Consider the following 19,908-nt stretch of genomic DNA (forward strand, 5'->3'; position numbering starts at 1 on the left):
CACGAAATTGATATATTCGGACTCATTTTTTGAACAAATGAATACATTTGGTTTTGATTATTGGGACAAAAATGTTGAAGTTAAAAGTGTTTGGGGTACAAAAGAATGGCAAGTACAAGGTATAGAATCATTGTTTAGAGCCTTCATGATCCCAGAACAAATTATATTCCTGAATGAAACTATTCAACAAACTACCTGTCTTGGCCTAGCCAAAATCAAAGACTTAAATAAACCGTCTATTCCAAAACCAACAATGAACAGCAATAACTCTGCAGATGAAGAGATAGACGTGAACTATGTATTAAACCAAAACAGAACACATCCTGATTGGAAACAATGGTTAATCTGGCCCACAGATACTAATAACTGTCAAGACAGATTCCTGAACAAAACACAGGGGTTCACATTGACCAGGCCAGACCCTAGATATTCCCAAAGACAACACCCAGGGATAATCACCACCTACAGTGTGGGCAAACTCTGCCTTCAATGGCTACAAACTTCCACACTGACAGAAATTAAGCAACACCTAACTTTACTTACTGATGGTGCTGACTTGCGTGATTTCATTATGGGACCGCGCAAACAGCGTCAAAAACGCGTCATAGCAGCCTCTATATATGCAGCTTACAACGAGGCCTGGAAGATAACTCAAATTGAGACAGCAGAAAGTATACGGGAAATTGACCGTATTAATTTGGAAAAATCGCTTTCTGTAGTGGACAATGGGTTAATGACTCTGTCCTCCAGAATCTTTTCATTGGACAGCATTGTGTCATCAGCAATCGACATAATATCGCAAGACTTACTGTTGTTACAACACGGTCAGTCTCAATTGCGTTCTATTGTACAGCTTGGCTGGACGTTACAAAATCTGCGTTCAGGCTATGTGCCTTGGCGTTTAATCAACACAACGTCACTATTCAATATCTTTAACCTTACTGATAAACAGATCAGTATGGCACAGAAGGGTGCTGATTATACAATCCTGAGCATTGAGAAACTCGAGAGATTACCATTGACAATGTCAGAACGACCTGTCATTGAATGGATAATACATGGGATAATTAATATTCCGATATCTACTTTCAGGTTTCAATACTGCCAAAAATATATACAGGCTGGCATGTACGAAAAATTGGGAAAAGGGTACATTAAGACAACATGGAACTTGCCCTATTCACATGCATGTGTCAGTAATAAAGCACAGAAAGTGTTTCTTAGTGGCAATAATTGTGCAATGTCACTAAGCGGTACACTTCTGTGTAATGGAATTAGTTTGCATGGAGCCTGTGAAGGGAACTCAAATAACCTTTCATGTCACCAGCTAGGCACACCTGCAACAGAGATAGAACCATTCTTTAAAAGACTCTGTAACGGGAGTTACATTCTAATTGTGGATCGCAGATGTTGTAGTCTACTGCCCGGGGTTCCTTATCTCGTTAGTACGACTGCGAAGGTCATGTGCTGTGGACGCTTATTGTTCCCCAGCTCCTTTCCAGACAGGGAGGCAAGGGCATGGCCTAACTTGAAAATTACTTCTATTCGAGTTGATACTTTAAGCAGAATGAAAACAGTGCTTCTTCAGACGCCGACCAGGCTCACGTCATCAAAAGAAACGTATGATCTCCTAGTCGCAAGGACGACTGCAGAGATTCACTCATTGGTATCAACTAATTCCCCCATACATTTCGCAGAAATCCTGAATGAAATCTTAAATATTTCTGATACCAGTGGAGTCTCAAATGTATTTAAGACAGTATTTTCGATGGCATTAACACCATTCAAAGCCATACTGGGTATTTTTCCAGACTTCGTCCATTCGATTTTTGGAGGAGTTCCCCTCATTTTGGGACTAATTGCAGGAATCCTATTCTTAGTCCTTATATTTCGTTATGGCAAACCATGTCACAGACAAAACACCCGCGACAAGGGAAGAAACAATCCGAGCCATTGGATACCGGGACCGGATATCAAAAATCCTGGGACTAACCCGGCTTAGAGACCTGAACATGACTTGGTTTCTTTCATTTCGGCCGATATGGCAAAGATGTGTTTTACCTGTATTAAGGTGCATGCTGTGCGGAGAAGAATGCGTGTTGGACACCTGTCTGACGCTACAATCGGATGCGCCAATGGATGCAGAAACATTGTTGGGTCCGGTAAAGGCTCATGCATTGTGCTGCCCTCAACGGCTGCCAATCCTGATGACGGCATTCGTGGAAACTTCACCACTACGATTAAGGGGTAGTGAAGATCAGGATGAAAGCAGCATCGATCAGGTACAACCTTCTGTCAGCAATACTACTCAAAACGTCAATGGAGACGATCATGCACATGAATGTATGATTACATCCTTTTCCGAATTAGTGGAACTCTCACAGGAAGCTGTTGACAGCTTTTTCAGCAGTCTCAATGATATGATGTTCTCGCCAGAGCAGAAATAACGACTCTTGAACAAGCTAGCACACGGCGTTCCCGACAGCTTGAATTTGGCCTTCAACTTTAATAATAAAGTAGCAAGATCAACTTTTCCTCCAGTCCACGGACAGCAATTTTTTTAGCAGCCCCAAAATAATTTTTTTATTTAAATTTTACGGGACACTTTTCTTCTGCTTAAAGTAAGAACTATTCTTAAAGAACTAATTTCTGTTTTTAGAAACTTCATAGACATTAGCTGCCCGCTGGTATGTTCATAAATATTTTTTTCTCTTGAACTGTGATGAAGTGGTCTCGAACTTTTCTTCTGTGTTAAGAGCCATTTCATGTGTAATTCTCATATTCGATTACTAATAATGTATACATGCGTGATTAATTAAGCATTAGTCTACTGCTTAAGTGCATATAGTACATATGGCTATTTTATTTTTTCCCGTACATTACATAATTTCGAAATGCATTATATGTATTTTGGGGTGGTAAGGTATACACGATACTCTACAGTATGTTTTACTATGCCTAGATTCGTAAATATGGCCATAGTTAGCGTGGAGTGGGTGTGATGTATTCCTATAGGTTCTGTATCGATCCCCCTATTCCTGACCCTATTCTGGTTAACAAGTTAACTAGCAGCCATCCCATGATGCAGAAACCGTTATCTGATTACGCCAGACCACGGCACAGGAGCGCGTTATCTGATTAGGTCATAACGCTTGCCATCTAATTAGGCAAAGCAATATTCCTCCAGCCCCTGATAAGGCATACGGAGTCCTCAAAACAAATCAAACCTATGACAACCTGGGAAAAACCCTGCGGCCATTGTTTTGATTTCCCCGAGAACTTCAGTAAAAGAATGTGCTAATGACCAGCTCGTATGACATCCTTAGTGACGTATCTATGTCCATCCTTACGTCAATCTCGGCACCTTACAGGTATAAATATTACCGACATTGCCTTAAGCAAAGACACGCGGTGGTGACGAGATCGGAGCAGCGAGACTTGCCGAAGCCCAGCAGAGAGCAAAGCCCACTGGCGCTGCCCCGCCTTCCTGACGCGCTGAGAACGAGACGCTGCTTTCTCCTGCCGAGAAATCCAGCTCCGGCGCTTCCGAGCAGCCCTCGCAGGCAGCTTGGAATATCGAGACCTCAGACGAGAGATACCATCCCTCAACCATCCTAGATTCAAGGTACAGAACTGAATAACCCCTTGCAGAGAATTCTTGAGTCAGTCACTTGGCAAAACAAACTTAACTTAAACTGCTACTTTCTATCCCCGCCCACGTATTAGGCTTAGGTCAGGTACACTGGGGTAGGCGTAGTTAGAAGCACCAGTTGAGTACGATTAGTCAAATGATTTATATGTATGTATCTATTCTGTCCATTTTAAAACACCATATGGCTTAGAAACCATATAAATGTTTTTACAGTATTATTTTATACTTCTGCTTTTATTGTGTGCACTTTACTTAACCATAAGTATTGCGATAATATCGATCCATTTCTCTTGTACGAGAAAAGAGACTGATCAATAAATAACATCTTTTATTGAACACGCCCGTCTCTTCCTTTTCTCTACAATCTGGTGAAACTAAGAATGCACGTACTGACTGAGTAAAATAAGTTGTCTTTTGTTTTCACACGACTCTAGAGATATACTCTTGATTAGGGGAGAGCAAAGTTGTCATGTTCTATGGTTGTCAGAAACTAAATCCCTTCTTGTCTATCCAGGGAGGTTCAACTCCTCCTTGTCTATTCGAGAAAGTTTCTAGTGAACTCTGAGCTAGCTGGCAAACCCAAAACTTTAAGTCTAATATCGACAGTAGAAGACCTAGTTAACGTCTGGTCTAGGTCTATACTATTGGAGGTATTATTCCAATGCGCAGAGCCTATTGGGATAATAGGAACTACACTACATAACGTAGAGGCAATCTGTAAAGTATTTATGCGACACACATACAGTAATACAGTGAAGACACAACAGAAGAAAAATCCCACATCAATTTAGAAAAATAGAGTAGAATTTCATAATTTATTTGACACCAAAAATAACAAAAATCCAACCAGTAGAACAGGGGTAATGACGTTTTAAAGTGTTGAGTAAAACACTAGTGTTTAAAAGATAAAAAAAAGTCAACCACGTCCTTCTAGTTGTGCGAAACTGGTTCAAAGTAGAAAAATATGGCTGAACGCTATGGAGCACAGGTCAGATACAAGAAGAGGATTGGGCCCGGTCGGTGCTTCCCTTTGGACTTCAAGAAACATGTCCTGAGAAGGTAAAGTTTAGTGAGGCAAGGATGCATGCAGTATTTTTGGAAGTAGCATCGTGGTGGTGGAGCCAATGGACAAAGTTACAGTACAATACAATACATTCTTAAAGCACACAGCTACCTCGAAGGAGGAGTCCCGGCGCTAGCAGAAAGGGTCACCCACAAGAAAATTGTGTTAAGTAATGTTGATACAGGAATCATAGAGTAGGGTCTTTAGACCCTTTCTAAAAATAGTTTCAGATGGGCTGCTTCTCAGAACAAGGGGAAGCACATTCCACAACCTGGTTGCCAAGAAGATGAAGGACCTACCTCCTCTTTTGGCCTTATGCATGCAGGGGCGTTGAAAAAGTTAGAGATTATTGGAACACAAAGATCACACCTGGGTGTAAGGCTTACAACAGCGCCTAAGGTAGAGAGGGCCCTTGTGATTGTATATGCTAAAGGTAAAGGTGAGTTCCTTAAACTAGATCCTTTTATTCACTGGAAGCCAGTGAAGATGACCTAAGTATCTTGATACCAAAATCCAGGCAGGAAGTTAAAGAATCAGCTGGGCAGCAGCATTCTGAATAGTTGTGAGACTCTGAATAAGAAAGGCTGGGAGCCCCAGGGACAAAGTATTGGAGTAATCCAACTTAGAGGTAAAAAATGCATGAGCAATCGTCTTACGATATTCCACAGGAATCAGGAGCAGAATCCTTCTTGGGGCCTCAGAGTGAAAAAAGAGGTAGCAGATAGTGCAGGAGGTTCAAAGATGAGGTCTGAGTCAAATTTCACTCCTAGCTTTCATACCACTGAAGACAGAAGGGGGGAGCATCTCCGACAGCCACAAAAGGCTAGAATCAGGGGTGGACTCGATGCCAAAGAAAAGAATCTCGATCTTATTTGAGTTGAGCCTTAAGGTACTAGTATTCATCTAGTTCACTACTGATTTGAGACAAGGATTAAAAGAACTCATGGATGAGGGCACATTTTCCTGCAGTGAAAATCTCTACGGTTGGATCTAGTCACCTTTATGGAAGTCAAAAATGTAAAGTGGGATGAAGCAGGAGGCTGTAGCTGACAATAGTTACAGGAGGGCAGAGACCCATTTGGTGAAGGATAGCTAAACAGGATTTGCTGCTGCGGAGAAGAACGTGGCCGGAGCAGCCGTGAAGTCAGGTCGACCTATAATGCACTTTGGACGGATAGGCAAGCAGGTTGGTCCCGGTATTCCCTTGGTTCTCAGAGCAGTTTTTATCCAAAGTTTAGATTTGGCTATCTGGGCACTTTAAGCACCACCATCAAGGGTCCAGGACTGGAGGGGCATCACTTGGGGGCTGGGACTCACTCAGACTGGATCCAAGTGCAGGTTCAGTATGGTGGCAACCTGTTATGTCCCTCTGGCTCTAAACAGGAGGACATTAAACTAGCACTTGCAGTCACTCTGGCAGTCCTAGGTTCAAGCGATAAAGCAGGGCAGGCCTCCGAGGGTTCAAGGCAGGCTCCAGGCAGCAAATCAGTCCTTCCAGGTGCAGCAAAGTAGTTTTATGAAGTCCACAGCAGTCCACAGAAGCAGGCTGTCCTCCGAGAGTCCTCCCGCAGATCCAGAAAGTGAACTGAAGAGTGGACCAGAGGGCCATATTTTAATATACCTGGTTATAAGGAACAGTAAAACCATTATAATGCTCCCTATGCCGAGAGGAGTGTTTTTTTTTCATTACAGAAATTCTGTTTCAGGGTTTTTTTCTGAAAATAAAATAAGAATACTATGTGCTACAGGACTGGGTCCTTCCAGTGCAGCCCTGTAGCAAACAATAAAATGCATTTTCAGGAACAACCGTGCTGCCAGTCATTTCTGAATTAGGTGGGGGGGCCACTGCACCAAGGCGATGGAGTAATTTACTCTGTCCGCATGGCTTTCCCATGGCCCATCCACCCTGATACAAATCTGGGCCTAAGTGCATATTCTTATCTTGATTCGTTGAAGCAGAATACATTTATCAAGCAGAAAAATGTATGGGTGATAGGCTACCTCAAATTAAAAAAAATGGTATGCACTGACAAAAAGAGAGCATGTATTTAGAGTAAAAAAGACAAAGTGATGTGCTAGAGCCAATTATATCGCTTTGTTTTTTTACAAATAAAACGAATATTGAAAAGCTTCAAGTTTCCCATTAAGATACAACATATCCGTTTTTTTTATTTGTTTATGAAGTAAATATATCGTAATTTTTATGATGTATATACTTGTCCGTATTTGGGCATAGTTTTCTAAATTATCGAAAGTGTGTAGGCATGGGTCCCCAACTTCATTGGGGGTCCATAGATGTCAAAACCTGAGGACCACTGCTCTGGAGGCTATGCACATATGTGACATATATTTTAGTTGTCAGGGATACATCAAATTAAAATATGAAAGATAAGCTGAAGGACCGAAATTAGATCTACCAGTTGATGTTAATTTGTTTGTTTGTATCTTTCAATTGTACATTTGTAACTCAACATTGAACACAAAGAAAAAAATGCCTTAATGTTTGAGAACTGTGTTTATTGCAGTGTGCTCCTTCTTGATATTTTCCTCCTTGCATCAGACAGGGTATATTATTTTAAACAAATGTATTTGAGAGTATGAGAAGCAAATGTGAATTTGTTTTATCTTCCAGCAGACCTCAAGCCTTTATCAGCTGGAGCTGAAGTGTCAGAGAAACTTCCACCCATCGCCAGTGCACCTCATTCTTCAACTGGTCACTCAAGGGCTGGTGACCGTGTTAGTGCACATCCACCTTCAAGTGGTCACTCAAGGGCTGGTGACCGTGTTTCATTGAGGTAGACATTTTCTTTTAGTGGAGTAACAGGCAGCAAGCTTTCTCATTGTTATGCTTTTGTTTTAGGGATAATAACCTTTAATCATTATTGATGTTACTTTTCAGTCAAGAAGACAAATCAAATCGTGCTTGCTACAGCTACATAGCTCACAGTAATTAAGTAATCTAGTGCAAAGCCTAAGGCCCTGATTCCAAATTTGGGGATAAATCCCAAACTGGAAATCAGGAGCGAAGATTAAAAAAAAAAGGTCAGACCATAAGAATGACATATATCATGTGGCTCCAACGCAAGAAGAATTTACAGCAGTGTTTTGGAAGGAGAAGGCGAGTCATAAGTGTAATACGTCGCTTGTAAAGATTGTTCTTGCATGATTCCACCAAGGTTCCTCCAGCCTTTGGATTATTCTTAGATATCTATGTTGCTTATAATGTGGATTGCCTTTGTGAAATGAGTCAGTTTGAGAAGGGTCTTATTTGTTCTAGGGAATTAGCCAAAACAAAATCTGCCTACATGCCATTTGATTTCAGAAATGATATATAAGTCACCAGATGATGTTCAGCTTGTTTTCTGGTCATCCTATCCTTGACTACTTCAGCTGTTACTGAGAAGGAAGGTGAAAGAATAGAAAGGAATGTTTCATCAACATGCCCCTAGATGATATAAGCAATGTAAAGTGTAGTATTGCTAACCTCATTTGAAGGGTAGCAATAGAAGATACCAAGTTTTTTGCCAAATGACAAGCAAAAAAATGTAAAAGATATCTTTCAAGAAGTCATATCGCGCTCTCCGTGTTGTGTGAAAGCAGAGGATGGATTATGGCAGATGACATTTTGGACATGGTGTAGACTTACTTGTCAAAGATTTGCATGACATCCTTCAGATGGATAAGAATTGGGTGAAGGTGATGGGATAAGTAGTGTTTAAACAGTACTCAATGTTCATACCTCGCGAGGAAATGTATGGGGCCACATATATTCTATTATACTTTTGCAGTATCCCTACCGAAGCAGACATACACCAAGTATCATCTGATTCCACTGGAAAACATCGTCTACAATGCACGCGTTACAACGTGTGTCATTACAACGCATTTTTTAAATCGCAAAATCCATTACAACGCATGTCATTACATCGCATAATTCATTTCAACGCATTCCCCAAAGTAACGCCTCAGCGGAGTTAGAATAGTAATTGTGGTGTATTGGATTATGCGTTGTAACAACATAAGTTGTAACAACATGCGTTGTAATAGATTTTGCGATGTAAAAAATGTGTTGTAATTACACGCGTTGTAACGTGTGCATTGTAAAGTGTCATATTCGATTCCACTACATCCTCCCAACTGGAAAATTGCGTGGTAACATACCCTACAAATGAGGGACCATAGCTACAGAATGGATTCGACCACAGCTCATATGAACAAAACCACCTTCATTTTAGCAACCTCCTTAAAATAGAAACTTTTCAGAAATAATATGTCTGAAGCTTCTCTTCAAGGTCGCAGGGGAACATTGTCAGATTATGTTTTTTTCCTTATCCTCATGGGCTCTAATGAGGCACAGATTCTATTTTACTTTTTTGCTGGCTGTTAATTCATTGTATAACTTCTGATAGATACATCTGCCGTGTGGATTCCTCACCTTGTGAATATCCCCCTGCGTCAGCAACATTCGGAAATTCTTTTTGTAGCTTCGCGCCGACGTGGATCCGGACGTCACAGAGGCACTGCATCGCTCGCGACTCCGCTGACGTCACCGACGCCTATAACAGGCCCACGCCGGCGGGATGACATCAGTTCCCTTTTTTCCGCGTCGTCGACGCTAACGGTTTTCTGGGATCGTCTGTAGCCTTTACTGTAACTTTGTTACTTGCTAATTTTCTAATCTCTTTGTCTTCTCATTTTCAACATGACCTCGAAGAAGACCGGGTTTAAAGCCTGCGGAGAATGTAACAAAATAATGTCCATTACAGATCCGCATGAATGCTGTTTGTGGTGTCTGAGCTCCGACCACGACGTCGAGGACTGCCAATCCTGCAGGAAGATGACACCAAAGGCCCTCCGGGAAAGAGAAGCACAACTTCTAATTGCCAAGTTTAAAGAAGGAAAAGAAAAGAAGAAATCAAGATCGCAAACTCGCGCTCGAAGTCAAGGTCTCGATCGAGGTCACGGTCGGATTCGTCCTCAGCCCATGCTTCAAGATCTTCTAGAAAGAAGCATAAAAAGAGAACCCATGAATCCCGACATCGATCGAGGAAGGAGTCGGGTTCCAAGCCGAAGTCGCAAGTGAAACTGGTCGAGAAGGTAGTTTCTTCGGCTTCGGAGGAACAGGATGTCGAAGTTGAGGCGTCGCATGCGAACTCACCGAGTTCGCCGAAGCAGAAGACTGTTCCATCTCCGGACCCATCCCATCCTTCAGATCGGGAGGATGTAGGTGAGGAGGAGGAGGTTGGTGAGAGTGGAGCTCAGATGCCCGAAGGTCGTACGACTCCGGTGCACCAGCCCGAAGAAGAGGTCGACGTTGTTTCAACTCCACGCCCTCAAGAGCAACCTGGGGGTTCATACTCAGCCTTCCCGGCTCCAGGTCAGGACCCTACGCATTTCCTGAATGCGATGTTCGGAATCTATTCAAGGGCTATGTATCCCTCTGGGGCTCCTACTGGTCCCATGGGTCCGATGGCATATGGTCTGGGTGTTCCTCAATCCTATGCACCTGCGCCCTTTATGCCCTTTATGCCGGCTCCGACGCCGCATTGGCATTATCCGACTCCGGCGAGGCCTTCGACTCCGAAACCATCGACGCCGAGATCGATGACTCCGATTCCTTCGACTCCAGTTCCATCAAATTTAATGACGAACCCTGAGCGACGTCGTGAATCTCTCCCTCGTCCGACGTCGAGATCGACGCCGGCTCCGGCGGAGTCTATTGCGGATCCGACGGCTTCGAATGTGAAGCTAAGATCTAGGCGTGAAGCCCAAAGATTAATGGAAGAGGAAAGATATAGAGGGGAAAATCTGGAGGAGGGCAAACTACAGGATTCTGAGGACCCTTTTGAGGACCTGTCTGTAGCTAGTGGACTAGAACTGTCACCTAAATGGGACCTTGTGGTGATAAAGAAAGCCGCAAATTTATTGAACATTGCTCTACCAACTGCAGAATTTAAATCTAATCTGCTCACAGAGGTCCTTCACTCTCCTTCTTTAGTGACTGAACCTTTGCTACCTTTTAATGATGCCTTAAAGGATCCAATTTTAGAGATTTGGAAAAATCCTGTATCAGCTCCTGCTGTATCTAGAGCTGTAGCTAGGAGGTATAGAGCAGCTCCTGAAAACCCGGAATTTTTAACCTCTCATCCTCTGCCGGAGAGTTTGGTGGTGCAGGCTGCCTGTTCCAAAAGATCTACGGGTGCATTTCCGCAGGTCCCAGCGGAAAAGGAGTCGAGAAAGCAGGATCAGGCTGCTAAAAAGGTATTTTCCTCTGCCAGTATGGCTTTAAAGTCCACAAACGCAACCTGCTTGATGGGGCGTTATATCCACGCTCTTATGGACACTGTGAAACAGTTGGTGCCCAAAATACCTGAGGAGGATAGGAAAGACTTTCAGGAGGTAATTTCTGATACTCAAGCTGCAGCAAGGCAGGTTATTCAAAGTGGATTGGACACAGCTGACTCTGTGGCGAGGGTCATGGGTTCTTCAGTAGCGACAAGAAGAGCCGCATGGCTTAAGTCTAGTGGGTTTTCCACGGATGTCCAGGCTGCATTAATGGATCTTCCTTTCGACGGGTCTGGATTGTTTGGGAAAAAGGCAGACACTGCTTTGGAACGCTTTAAAGATAGCAGAGCAACAGCAAAGTCGTTGGGCCTTCAGACCAGGGGCATTTTTGAAAGACGTTCAAGAGGATTTGGCAGATCTTCTTTTCGAACCTATAAGTCAACCCAGCAGCAGCCACAGCAGCAGCAAAACACATTATACAGAGCTTATAGAGGCTAACAAAGGCCCCGAGCTTGGGGCCGTAACGCTTCCTCTTCTTCCTCCTCTTCCCCATCCCAGCCCCCAGCCACCGCAGCAAAGCAGCCCTAGATCCACCATTCCAGATCATGTGGGCCCAGTGGGGGGCCGGCTTACCCATTTTCTACAGGATTGGGAATTGATAACATCGGATCTTTGGGTTCTCAATCTTGTTGAGAATGGGTATGCTCTTCCTTTTCGGGAGTTTCCCCCAAATTATCCTCCTTGCCAGGGTTATTGTTCGGAGGACCACCTGCTTCTCCTGCAGGAAGAAGTCCTGGCATTGTTTCGAAAAGGTGCGATAGAGGTGGTTCCAGAGCAGGAGAGGGGTCAGGGATGCTACTCCCGGTATTTCCTGATCCCCAAAAAGGATGGCAGGCTTTGGCCAATTCTGGATCTCAGGATCTTGAACCTTTACCTGAAACAGGAAAAGTTCAAGATGCTCACTCTTGCACAGGTTCTTCAAGCGCTGCTGGAAGAAGACTGGATGGTGTCGATCGACTTGCAGGATGCGTATTTTCATATTCCCATCTTGAAGTCGCACAGAAAGTATCTCCGTTTTACGGTTGGGTCGCAACACTACCAGTTTGTGGTCCTTCCGTTTGGTCTTACTACTGCGCCTCGAGTCTTCACCAAGGTGATGGCAGTGGTGGCAGCACATCTCAGGAGGTCGAGGATACATGTATTCCCGTATCTGGACGACTGGCTGATCAAAGCGGAGTCGCCGGAGAAGGTGCTCCATCATCTGCATGAGACAACTCAGTTGTTGCACAGGTTGGGTTTTTCGATAAATCTACCCAAGTCTCACCTGGTGCCCTCACAGCGCAACCTGTTCATAGGTGCGGTACTGGACACTACTGTGTGTCGTGCATTCCCTCCTCCTCAAAGGATTCGCGACATACATGAAATTATTCCTTTGTTCTACAATGGAGCGGTCGTTCCAGCCCTGAAGGTTCTTCGCCTGCTCGGTCTGATGGCTTCTTGCATTCTGTTGGTCAATCATGCACGCTGGCACATGAGGGCACTCCAGTGGTGCCTCCGCAGGCAGTGGTATCAGCACAACGGAGATCTCAGGGAGTCAGTGAGGATCTCCAGAGAAGCTGCAGCGGATCTGTCTTGGTGGAGCGTGGAAGGCAATCTGTCACAAGGAAATCCTTTTCAACTTCCTCCATCGGTGGCCACAGTAATAACAGATGCATCCACTCTCGGGTGGGGTGCTCATCTGGGGGACCTGGAGATCAAGGGTCTTTGGTCTCCAGAGGAAAGATTGCTTCACATCAACCTTCTGGAATTGCGAGCAATACGTCTGGCGCTCAAGGCCTTCCTCCCTTCCCTTCGCGGTCGGTCGGTTCAGGTCCTGACGGACAACACGACCGCGATGTGGTACATCAACAAGCAGGGAGGAGTGGGGTCGCAGTGTCTCTGCAGAGAGGCTCTGCGTCTCTGGTCCTGGGTTCAGGACCATCAGATTTGTCTGATGGCAAATCATCTGGCCGGAGTTCAGAACGTTCGTGCAGACATTCTCAGTCGGCAGTTCTCTGCCGACCACGAGTGGAGGCTTCACCCGGAGGTTGTTCACGACATCTTTCAGATGTGCAGGACTCCTCGGGTGGACCTGTTCGCCACTCGCGAGAATGCTCACTGCCTGTCATTCTGCAGTCTCCAGTATCCGATGCATGGAGCCTTGGGGGACGCGTTTCAGTTGAGTTGGAACTCGCAACTCCTTTACGCGTTTCCTCCCATACCTTTGATTCCTCGGGTTCTGAGGAAAATTCGCCAAGACCGGGCCCAAGTTATATTGATCGCCCCGGATTGGCCAAGAAGGGTGTGGTACTCAGACCTTCTCCACCTCTCCTCTCACCCGCCGCTCGGTCTCCCTCACAGGGCAGATCTACTCTCCCAGATGGAGGGGCAGGTTCTACACCCCCACCTCCAGACCTTACACCTTCATGCCTGGAGATTGAACGGGGCAACCTGAGTTCTTTTTCTCTCCCGCCTGACATGGTGGATGTCATCTTGTCAGCCAGGCGTGACTCCACTAAGTCCATCTATTCTTATAGGTGGTCAAAATGTATCACTTGGTGTGGGGAGAAATCTATAGACCCTTTGAGAGCCCATTTGTCTGATGTTCTCCAGTTTGCCCTTTCTCTGGCACAACAGGGGCTTGCCGTTGCCACAGTGAAGGGCTATCTTTCAGCGCTGTCGGCATTTCTCTGTTTGCCTGACCAGCCATCTCTTTTTAAATCTCCTGTGGTTTTAAGATTTTTGAAGGGCCTCACGAATAAGTTCCCTTCTACTCCTTTTATTGTGCCTCAGTGGGACTTAAATCTTGTTTTGACTTTTCTGATGGGTGCTCCTTTTGAGCCTCTTCACAAATGTACTATGAGCCTTTTGACTTTTAAGACAGTTTTCCTCGTTGCAATAACCTCGGCAAGGAGGGTAAGTGAGCTTCAAGCTCTTAGTTCCAAGCCCCCTTTCTTGTCCATTCATGCTGATCCAATGGTTCTTAGGACCAGGGCTGCTTTTCTGCCTAAGGTGGTGACTCCTTTCCACCTTGGTCAATCCATTACCCTTCCTACCTTTTATCCTCCCCCACACCCTTCCAAGGAGGAGGAGAGGTTGCAACGTCTGGACCCCAAGAGGGCGGTGTCTTTTTATCTGGACAGATCTAAAGACTGTCGGTTGGATGACCAGCTCTTCATTGGCTTTGCTGGCTGCAAGAGAGGAAGAGCGGTCCATAAAAGAACTTTATCAAGATGGATAATCCGCTGTATAAAGATCTTCTACTCTTTGGCCGGTAAGGAACCACCAGAGGGTTTAAGGGCTCATTCTACAAGAGCTAAGTCTTCATCCTCAGCATTGGCTAGAGGTGTTCCTGTAGAGGATATTTGTAGGGCGGCAACTTGGTCTTCCCTCCACACTTTCGCGAAGCATTACTGCTTGGATTCCGAGGTGAGGAGGGACGGTCACTTTGCACACTCTGTTCTCCAGGATTTCCTGGTCTAGAAGAGTGGACACCCTCCTCCGGGAGTGGGGACTGCTGTGGGACTCTATTCACAAGGTGAGGAATCCACACGGCAGATGTATCTATCAGAAGAACAAGTTACTTACCTTCGGTAACGCTTTTTCCGGTAGATAGAATATCTGCCTGTGGATTCCTCACTGACCCACCCGCCTCCCCGTTGTCCACTCTTCTATACCAGTGTTTCTATTATGTATTTATCTTATTGTCAAATGTTTTATTGCATTTACTTCACACTGTGTGTGTTACCTTGATATTGGTACTGCGTATACTGTGTATATGTCTACTGTCATTGGTCGGTCCGTGTGCCTCGAAGGCACGGAAAAAAGGGCGGAACTGATGTCATCACGCCGGCGTGGGCCTGTTATAGGCGTCGGTGACGTCAGCGGAGTCACGAGCGATGCCGTGCCTCTGTGACGTCCGGATCCACGTCGGTGCGAAGCTACAAAAAGAATTTCCGAATGTTGCTGACGCAGGGGGATATTCACAAGGTGAGGAATCCATAGGCAGATATTGTATCTACCAGAAAAAGCGTTACCGAAGGTAAGTAACTTGTTCTTTAGAGCTCGAATCTCAATCCCAAATGTGAACCAGTGCTATGCAAAACACCAAATACATAACTAAATATGGAACCTATTTAGAAATACATGAAGCACAGGATTTCCACTGGTGAAGAATCTAGTGGCTCTATCAGTGGAAACCCTTAGCCTGGCAGCAATCCGCCAAAGGCTCGCCAGGGTACCAAGAAGAAGTAACTTCTCGATTTGGGGTGGGGTGCGGAGGGTGTGTAGAACCTATTGATAGATTTCATGCCCTGGCTGCCATACAAGGCATGTCATTCCAGGCATGAAAAGCAAACAACGATTCTGATCACAAAAAAATTTCATGAACCAGGGCCACAATAATATTTTCACTCAGTCTGCAAAGTGTTCTGACTTCACTGCATTGATGAGACCGTTATTCCACTGAACGCAGTGAGTTGTCGAAAATTAGATTCCCACTAAGTTGGCAGAAATCTCATATTAGGGCGGGAGGAGCAGAAGTCACAGCCTCCACTGACCTGGCAGGCTGGCAAGCCTTCCACCTTACTCTAAATGACTCAGAGTATTTAACATCAGCAGTGGATTATCTGACATGCCTTTATTGCATTGTTAAAGTGTCTAGCTTTTCGGTTGTGTAAAGCCATTATAATTGTTCTTTTTGGGATTCATGAACAAGTTCAAGGAGTATCTCCTGAGGGAAAAGAGAGATGACTTTAATGGGCTAAAGCATGATAATCTAGTGAAGTGCAATGGACAATGCAGATCTACCTACAGAGGACATTTGTCACAGAGTTTCTATGAGATGTTTTTCATGGCTCAGGTAATAGTCATTGACCCTCAAAACAAGAACAAATGGGTGAAGAGAGAGGGATTAAGGATACTGGTTCTTCACCACATTTTCTCATATCTCCGGCACTCTAGGCTTGCAAAACACCTATTTTCATGTATCTATATGAAAAAGTAGCAGATTATTCATAAAACTGAAAACTGACACAAATCACAATTAGTGCAAGGTACTGCCTTTTCATCTGAAGGTAGCACCCAGAGATTTTCCATAGGCTGCGGAAGGAGGTCAAGCTTTCCTCCTCAGAAATGTAGTGTTTGTTTACTTGTACTTGGAGAGTTGGTTGATCAAGACATCATAGTCTCGATCCGAATAAAAAGAAGTCATTGTGCATATGTTTGAAGAAAAAGGGGGAGAAAGAGGGAAAAATGGCTAGGCTCACCCTCCAATAGTTAATGTAGACCTGAAAATCCCTAAATCTAAGGATCAAGAACCTAGCGTTTGAAAGACGGATTTCACAAAACTCACTGGACTTGGAAAAATAATGTCTGAAAGAAAAAGTTTTCTTTCTTGAGTCCCCTCACTCACCAGGGTTTCCCCACGGTGACATGCTTCATCATAGGGGCCATCTCAGTTCTCTACGGGCTAAGGCGTGCTACGACTTGCGGAATTACGTAGGAGCACTAAAGTGATGGACTATGTGTAGTGCAGACAGTGTAGTGGGGTGGAGTGGGCTAGAAGTGAGTTAAAAATACCAAGCTAGTGGGCGACATAGATTTATTCTAGCTCCTATGGTCTAAAAAACGGGGTAGAACGCTAGGGGTCTATGGGGCAAAGTTAGGGCCTGCTAATATATATACTACGTGACATTACCAGATTTAGGGATTTTCAGGTCTACATTAACTATTGTGCATGTGTTGTCACATTCTCTTCTGTTCTCAAGATAGTGGTAGAAAAGGAAGAGCCTATTGTCTAGGGTACCCCTTCTTCCTCTATTGCGCCCACAGACTATGATAACAAATACCTTTCAAGAGGGATGGGCCACACCAATGGACAGTCCAATAACTCAAGGGCTATGGTTTCCAATGGAGAAACAGTATCATACCAACATGTTGAAGTTGAGGGTGGTCTCGACTGGTAAGCAAACTGGGGCCTCCTCTGCATCAGACAGATAAGATAGCAATTCTGTACTATCTGAACAAGCTAGAAGGTAAAACATCCAGAGGATCATATTTACAAACCCCTATTGCCACTGTAACGTCACTTTTAGTGACGTTCCTGTGGCGATATGGGCGTCCTCTTATTTACAAGGCAACGTTAAGCCACTTAACGTTGCTTAATGCTGCCTTGTAAATAAGGCCCCCTTTCATGCTATAGTTAGTGTGAAAGGGGCGGGCAATGGGTGTTGTCATGGGCATTCCACTGCAACACCCATTGATTTTGACGCTGCCCCATATTTACAAGGGCAGCGTAAATATGGGGCAGCGCCAAAATTAAGACCTGGGAAAACCAGGAGAAATGTTTAATTTCTCCTCGCTTTTGCTGTTTCTATGAGTGCTGCGTTGTGCAGCACACATAGAAACAGCAAAGGCCATTGATTGTTTATGTGCAGGTAGGTGCCCCTTCCCCCACATAAACAATAAATTAAAAACAATTACGTTTTGCAACTTCTATGTGTGCTGCATTGAGCAGCACACATAAAAGTTACAAAACACCATGGAAAAGACTGTTTACGTGCAGGAAAGTGCAGGAAACAATCTTCCCCAACACAGGCACCGTTGCACTATGGTGCAAGGGTGTCTGCATTGGTGCTAGGCAGCTAAAATTAGTGCCAGCGCAGGGGGAAATACAGGACTGACTGTATCCTTGTAAATACAATGCAGCCCTGCTTTTTGGAAGTGGCAGAGCGTTAAGCCAAGGAGGCTAACGACGTGCTCCGCCACTTCCTAGTAAATATACCCCAGAGTGTTTTCTTAGGGAGATAAATGAAGTTAATTTTCAAATAGTTTTGTTTGTTTCTCAAGCACAACTTAATGTCCAAAATCGGAAGTCACTCACGAGAAGACTCGTTCCACTCGACTCGACTGTTGCTGGCTGTTGCTGCCCGCTACTGGCTGCTGTTGCGGCTCACTGCCAGCTTTTGCCTCCCAGTTCTCCCGACTGAGTGCCTTGGGCCAGCTTGAGGTCCCCCTGCAGCTGTACGCTATGTCCCGCCGGCTCCCGCGGCTCTCGCATCTCCCGCGGCGGACTGCCGGGGTGGGGCAGAGCAGGGACAAGCCAGGTGCAGCTGCCTGCCGTTCACCAGGACCTGGCGACATTGCCTCGCGGTGCTCTGATCCTGAGGAGGTTGCGCCCCCTGTGGACGGCGTGCGGCGGTGGGAAAGCGGAGAGCTGGGGAAAGTAATTGGAGAGTCGGGAAGGATCTGAGGGGGCCAGGGAGAGCACAGCCTCCAAGCCTAAAAACCCCTCAGCCAGGACTGGAATTTGGGTTGGAACCGGACTCTGCTTGGACAGTAACTGCGAGAGAGAGCAGATGACACAGAGCAGCAGTAGCTCTGATAACGGTGTCCTGCGGGCAGTAACCAGCGGTAATCAGTGGCTTGTTTCATGGCCCCAGCTCCTGGTACCCCCCGCTGATATTTTTCACCGACGCATCTTTCTGCTCCTGTGCTTAGGGAGGGGTGGTTGATTTTATTCTGCTCTATCCCGCCATAATTGTGGCTAAGTGCAAAGTGTGGGTCCAGGCCTCGGTGCTACACCCCTGACCAACCTGACTATTTTTGGAACTTAGTAGGAGGCAGCGAGACGGAAGGTGCACAGCCTCCCTGCAAGAATGGAAGGCAAAAAAGACAGGCAAGACGGGCGCAGTCTGACCCAAGAAGCAGGTGAGTGTACTTGTGGGTGCATTGTGGTACCGAGTTTCCTTTGGGGAGACTGTGATTAAGGACTCAGACTAAGCAGGTCTTGTATTTAGCAACCAACACTAGAAACTGAGCATCTTCTACACAGAGCACAGAGCAGCAGTGTAAACAGAGCGGCGGCGGCGGTGGGGGTTCGATAAGCGGGGAAAAACGCAGAGAGAACAACCAAGAAAACGCTGCATCGCAGTACTGCAGTACTGTGTCCGGAGTGACGGTAGGGAGGGAACTGCCTGTTTGGGGGGCCCACCTGGGAGCCTGTAGCTTGTAGCGCCTCACGGTGTGGAGCAGTCTGGAGCAGTCTGTGGTTTTCAGAAAAGCGTCATGGTATATAAGGGACAATAGAACAATAAGTGCTCACCATATCTCACCCGCCAGAGCCTGAACTAAGCTGCGAGGAGTGTGTCTGTGGCGTGCGGTACCTGGGCTGCAGCAAGAGTGGCTTTAGCTGGCCACGGTGGGGTGACAGAGCGGCGAGGCGAGACGAACTGTGAGCTGAACACCTACTGGGGAAAACGCCGACAACACCACTCTGCATCCGGAGGGACTGTCCACGGGGAGTGTAGCGCTTACATGGGGGCTTGGGGGGGCGGCGGCAGAGAAACTACAGTGCGGCAGATCGATTTCACAGCTTTTTACTGTATTCATAGCGGTTTGGAGCTTGTGGAAACGGCTGAACCTGGCAGCAGTAGGAGTGGCTGGTGCTATAAAAGGCTGATCTGAACGGTTACCAAGTGCTTCCCCGAGCTGGCCCTGCGAATACTTGGTAGAACATCATACTTCCTACTTCCTCATCCTAGTCCATCCTTTATTCCTCAACAAACGGAAAAACTCTAAGACTAAGTGTCTTCTAAGTCTTTTAAGCAATGGTAATGCCATCTAGGTGTTTGCGCTCAAATATAAAAGCAAAATCAGTAGTAGACTCTGAAAGTTGTAACTTGAGCGATAAGAGTTCCCTTAAGCCCCAGAAAACCATTTGTCGAAGGAGAAACGGGGATCATCTTTCACTCCTGAAAACATACCCTTCGGTGATGTCAGTGTTTTCAAAAGGGGTAAGAAGCTCTAAGCGAGGAAAGGGGTTAAAAGAGGAAGAGATAAAGGAGGTCTTAGGTGAAGAAGCGATGGA

At 45.5% G+C, this 19,908-nt stretch overlaps 1 protein-coding gene across 2 annotated transcripts in view; it reads left to right on the top strand.

Moving 5' to 3' along the window:
- Positions 1–19,908, top strand: part of CFAP92 (cilia and flagella associated protein 92 (putative)) — a 385,549-nt gene that overhangs the window by 186,668 nt on the left and 178,973 nt on the right. For both annotated transcript variants that reach the window (XM_078661436.1, XM_078661435.1), the window contains exon 6: positions 7,348–7,510. In XM_078661436.1, coding sequence (XP_078517562.1) covers positions 7,348–7,510 — 163 coding nt within the window. The remainder of the gene's footprint in view (positions 1–7,347; positions 7,511–19,908) is intronic.

The sequence above is a fragment of the Lissotriton helveticus genome, chromosome 9 (genome assembly GCF_964261635.1).
Source record: "Lissotriton helveticus chromosome 9, aLisHel1.1, whole genome shotgun sequence".
Taxonomy (NCBI): domain Eukaryota; kingdom Metazoa; phylum Chordata; class Amphibia; order Caudata; family Salamandridae; genus Lissotriton; species Lissotriton helveticus.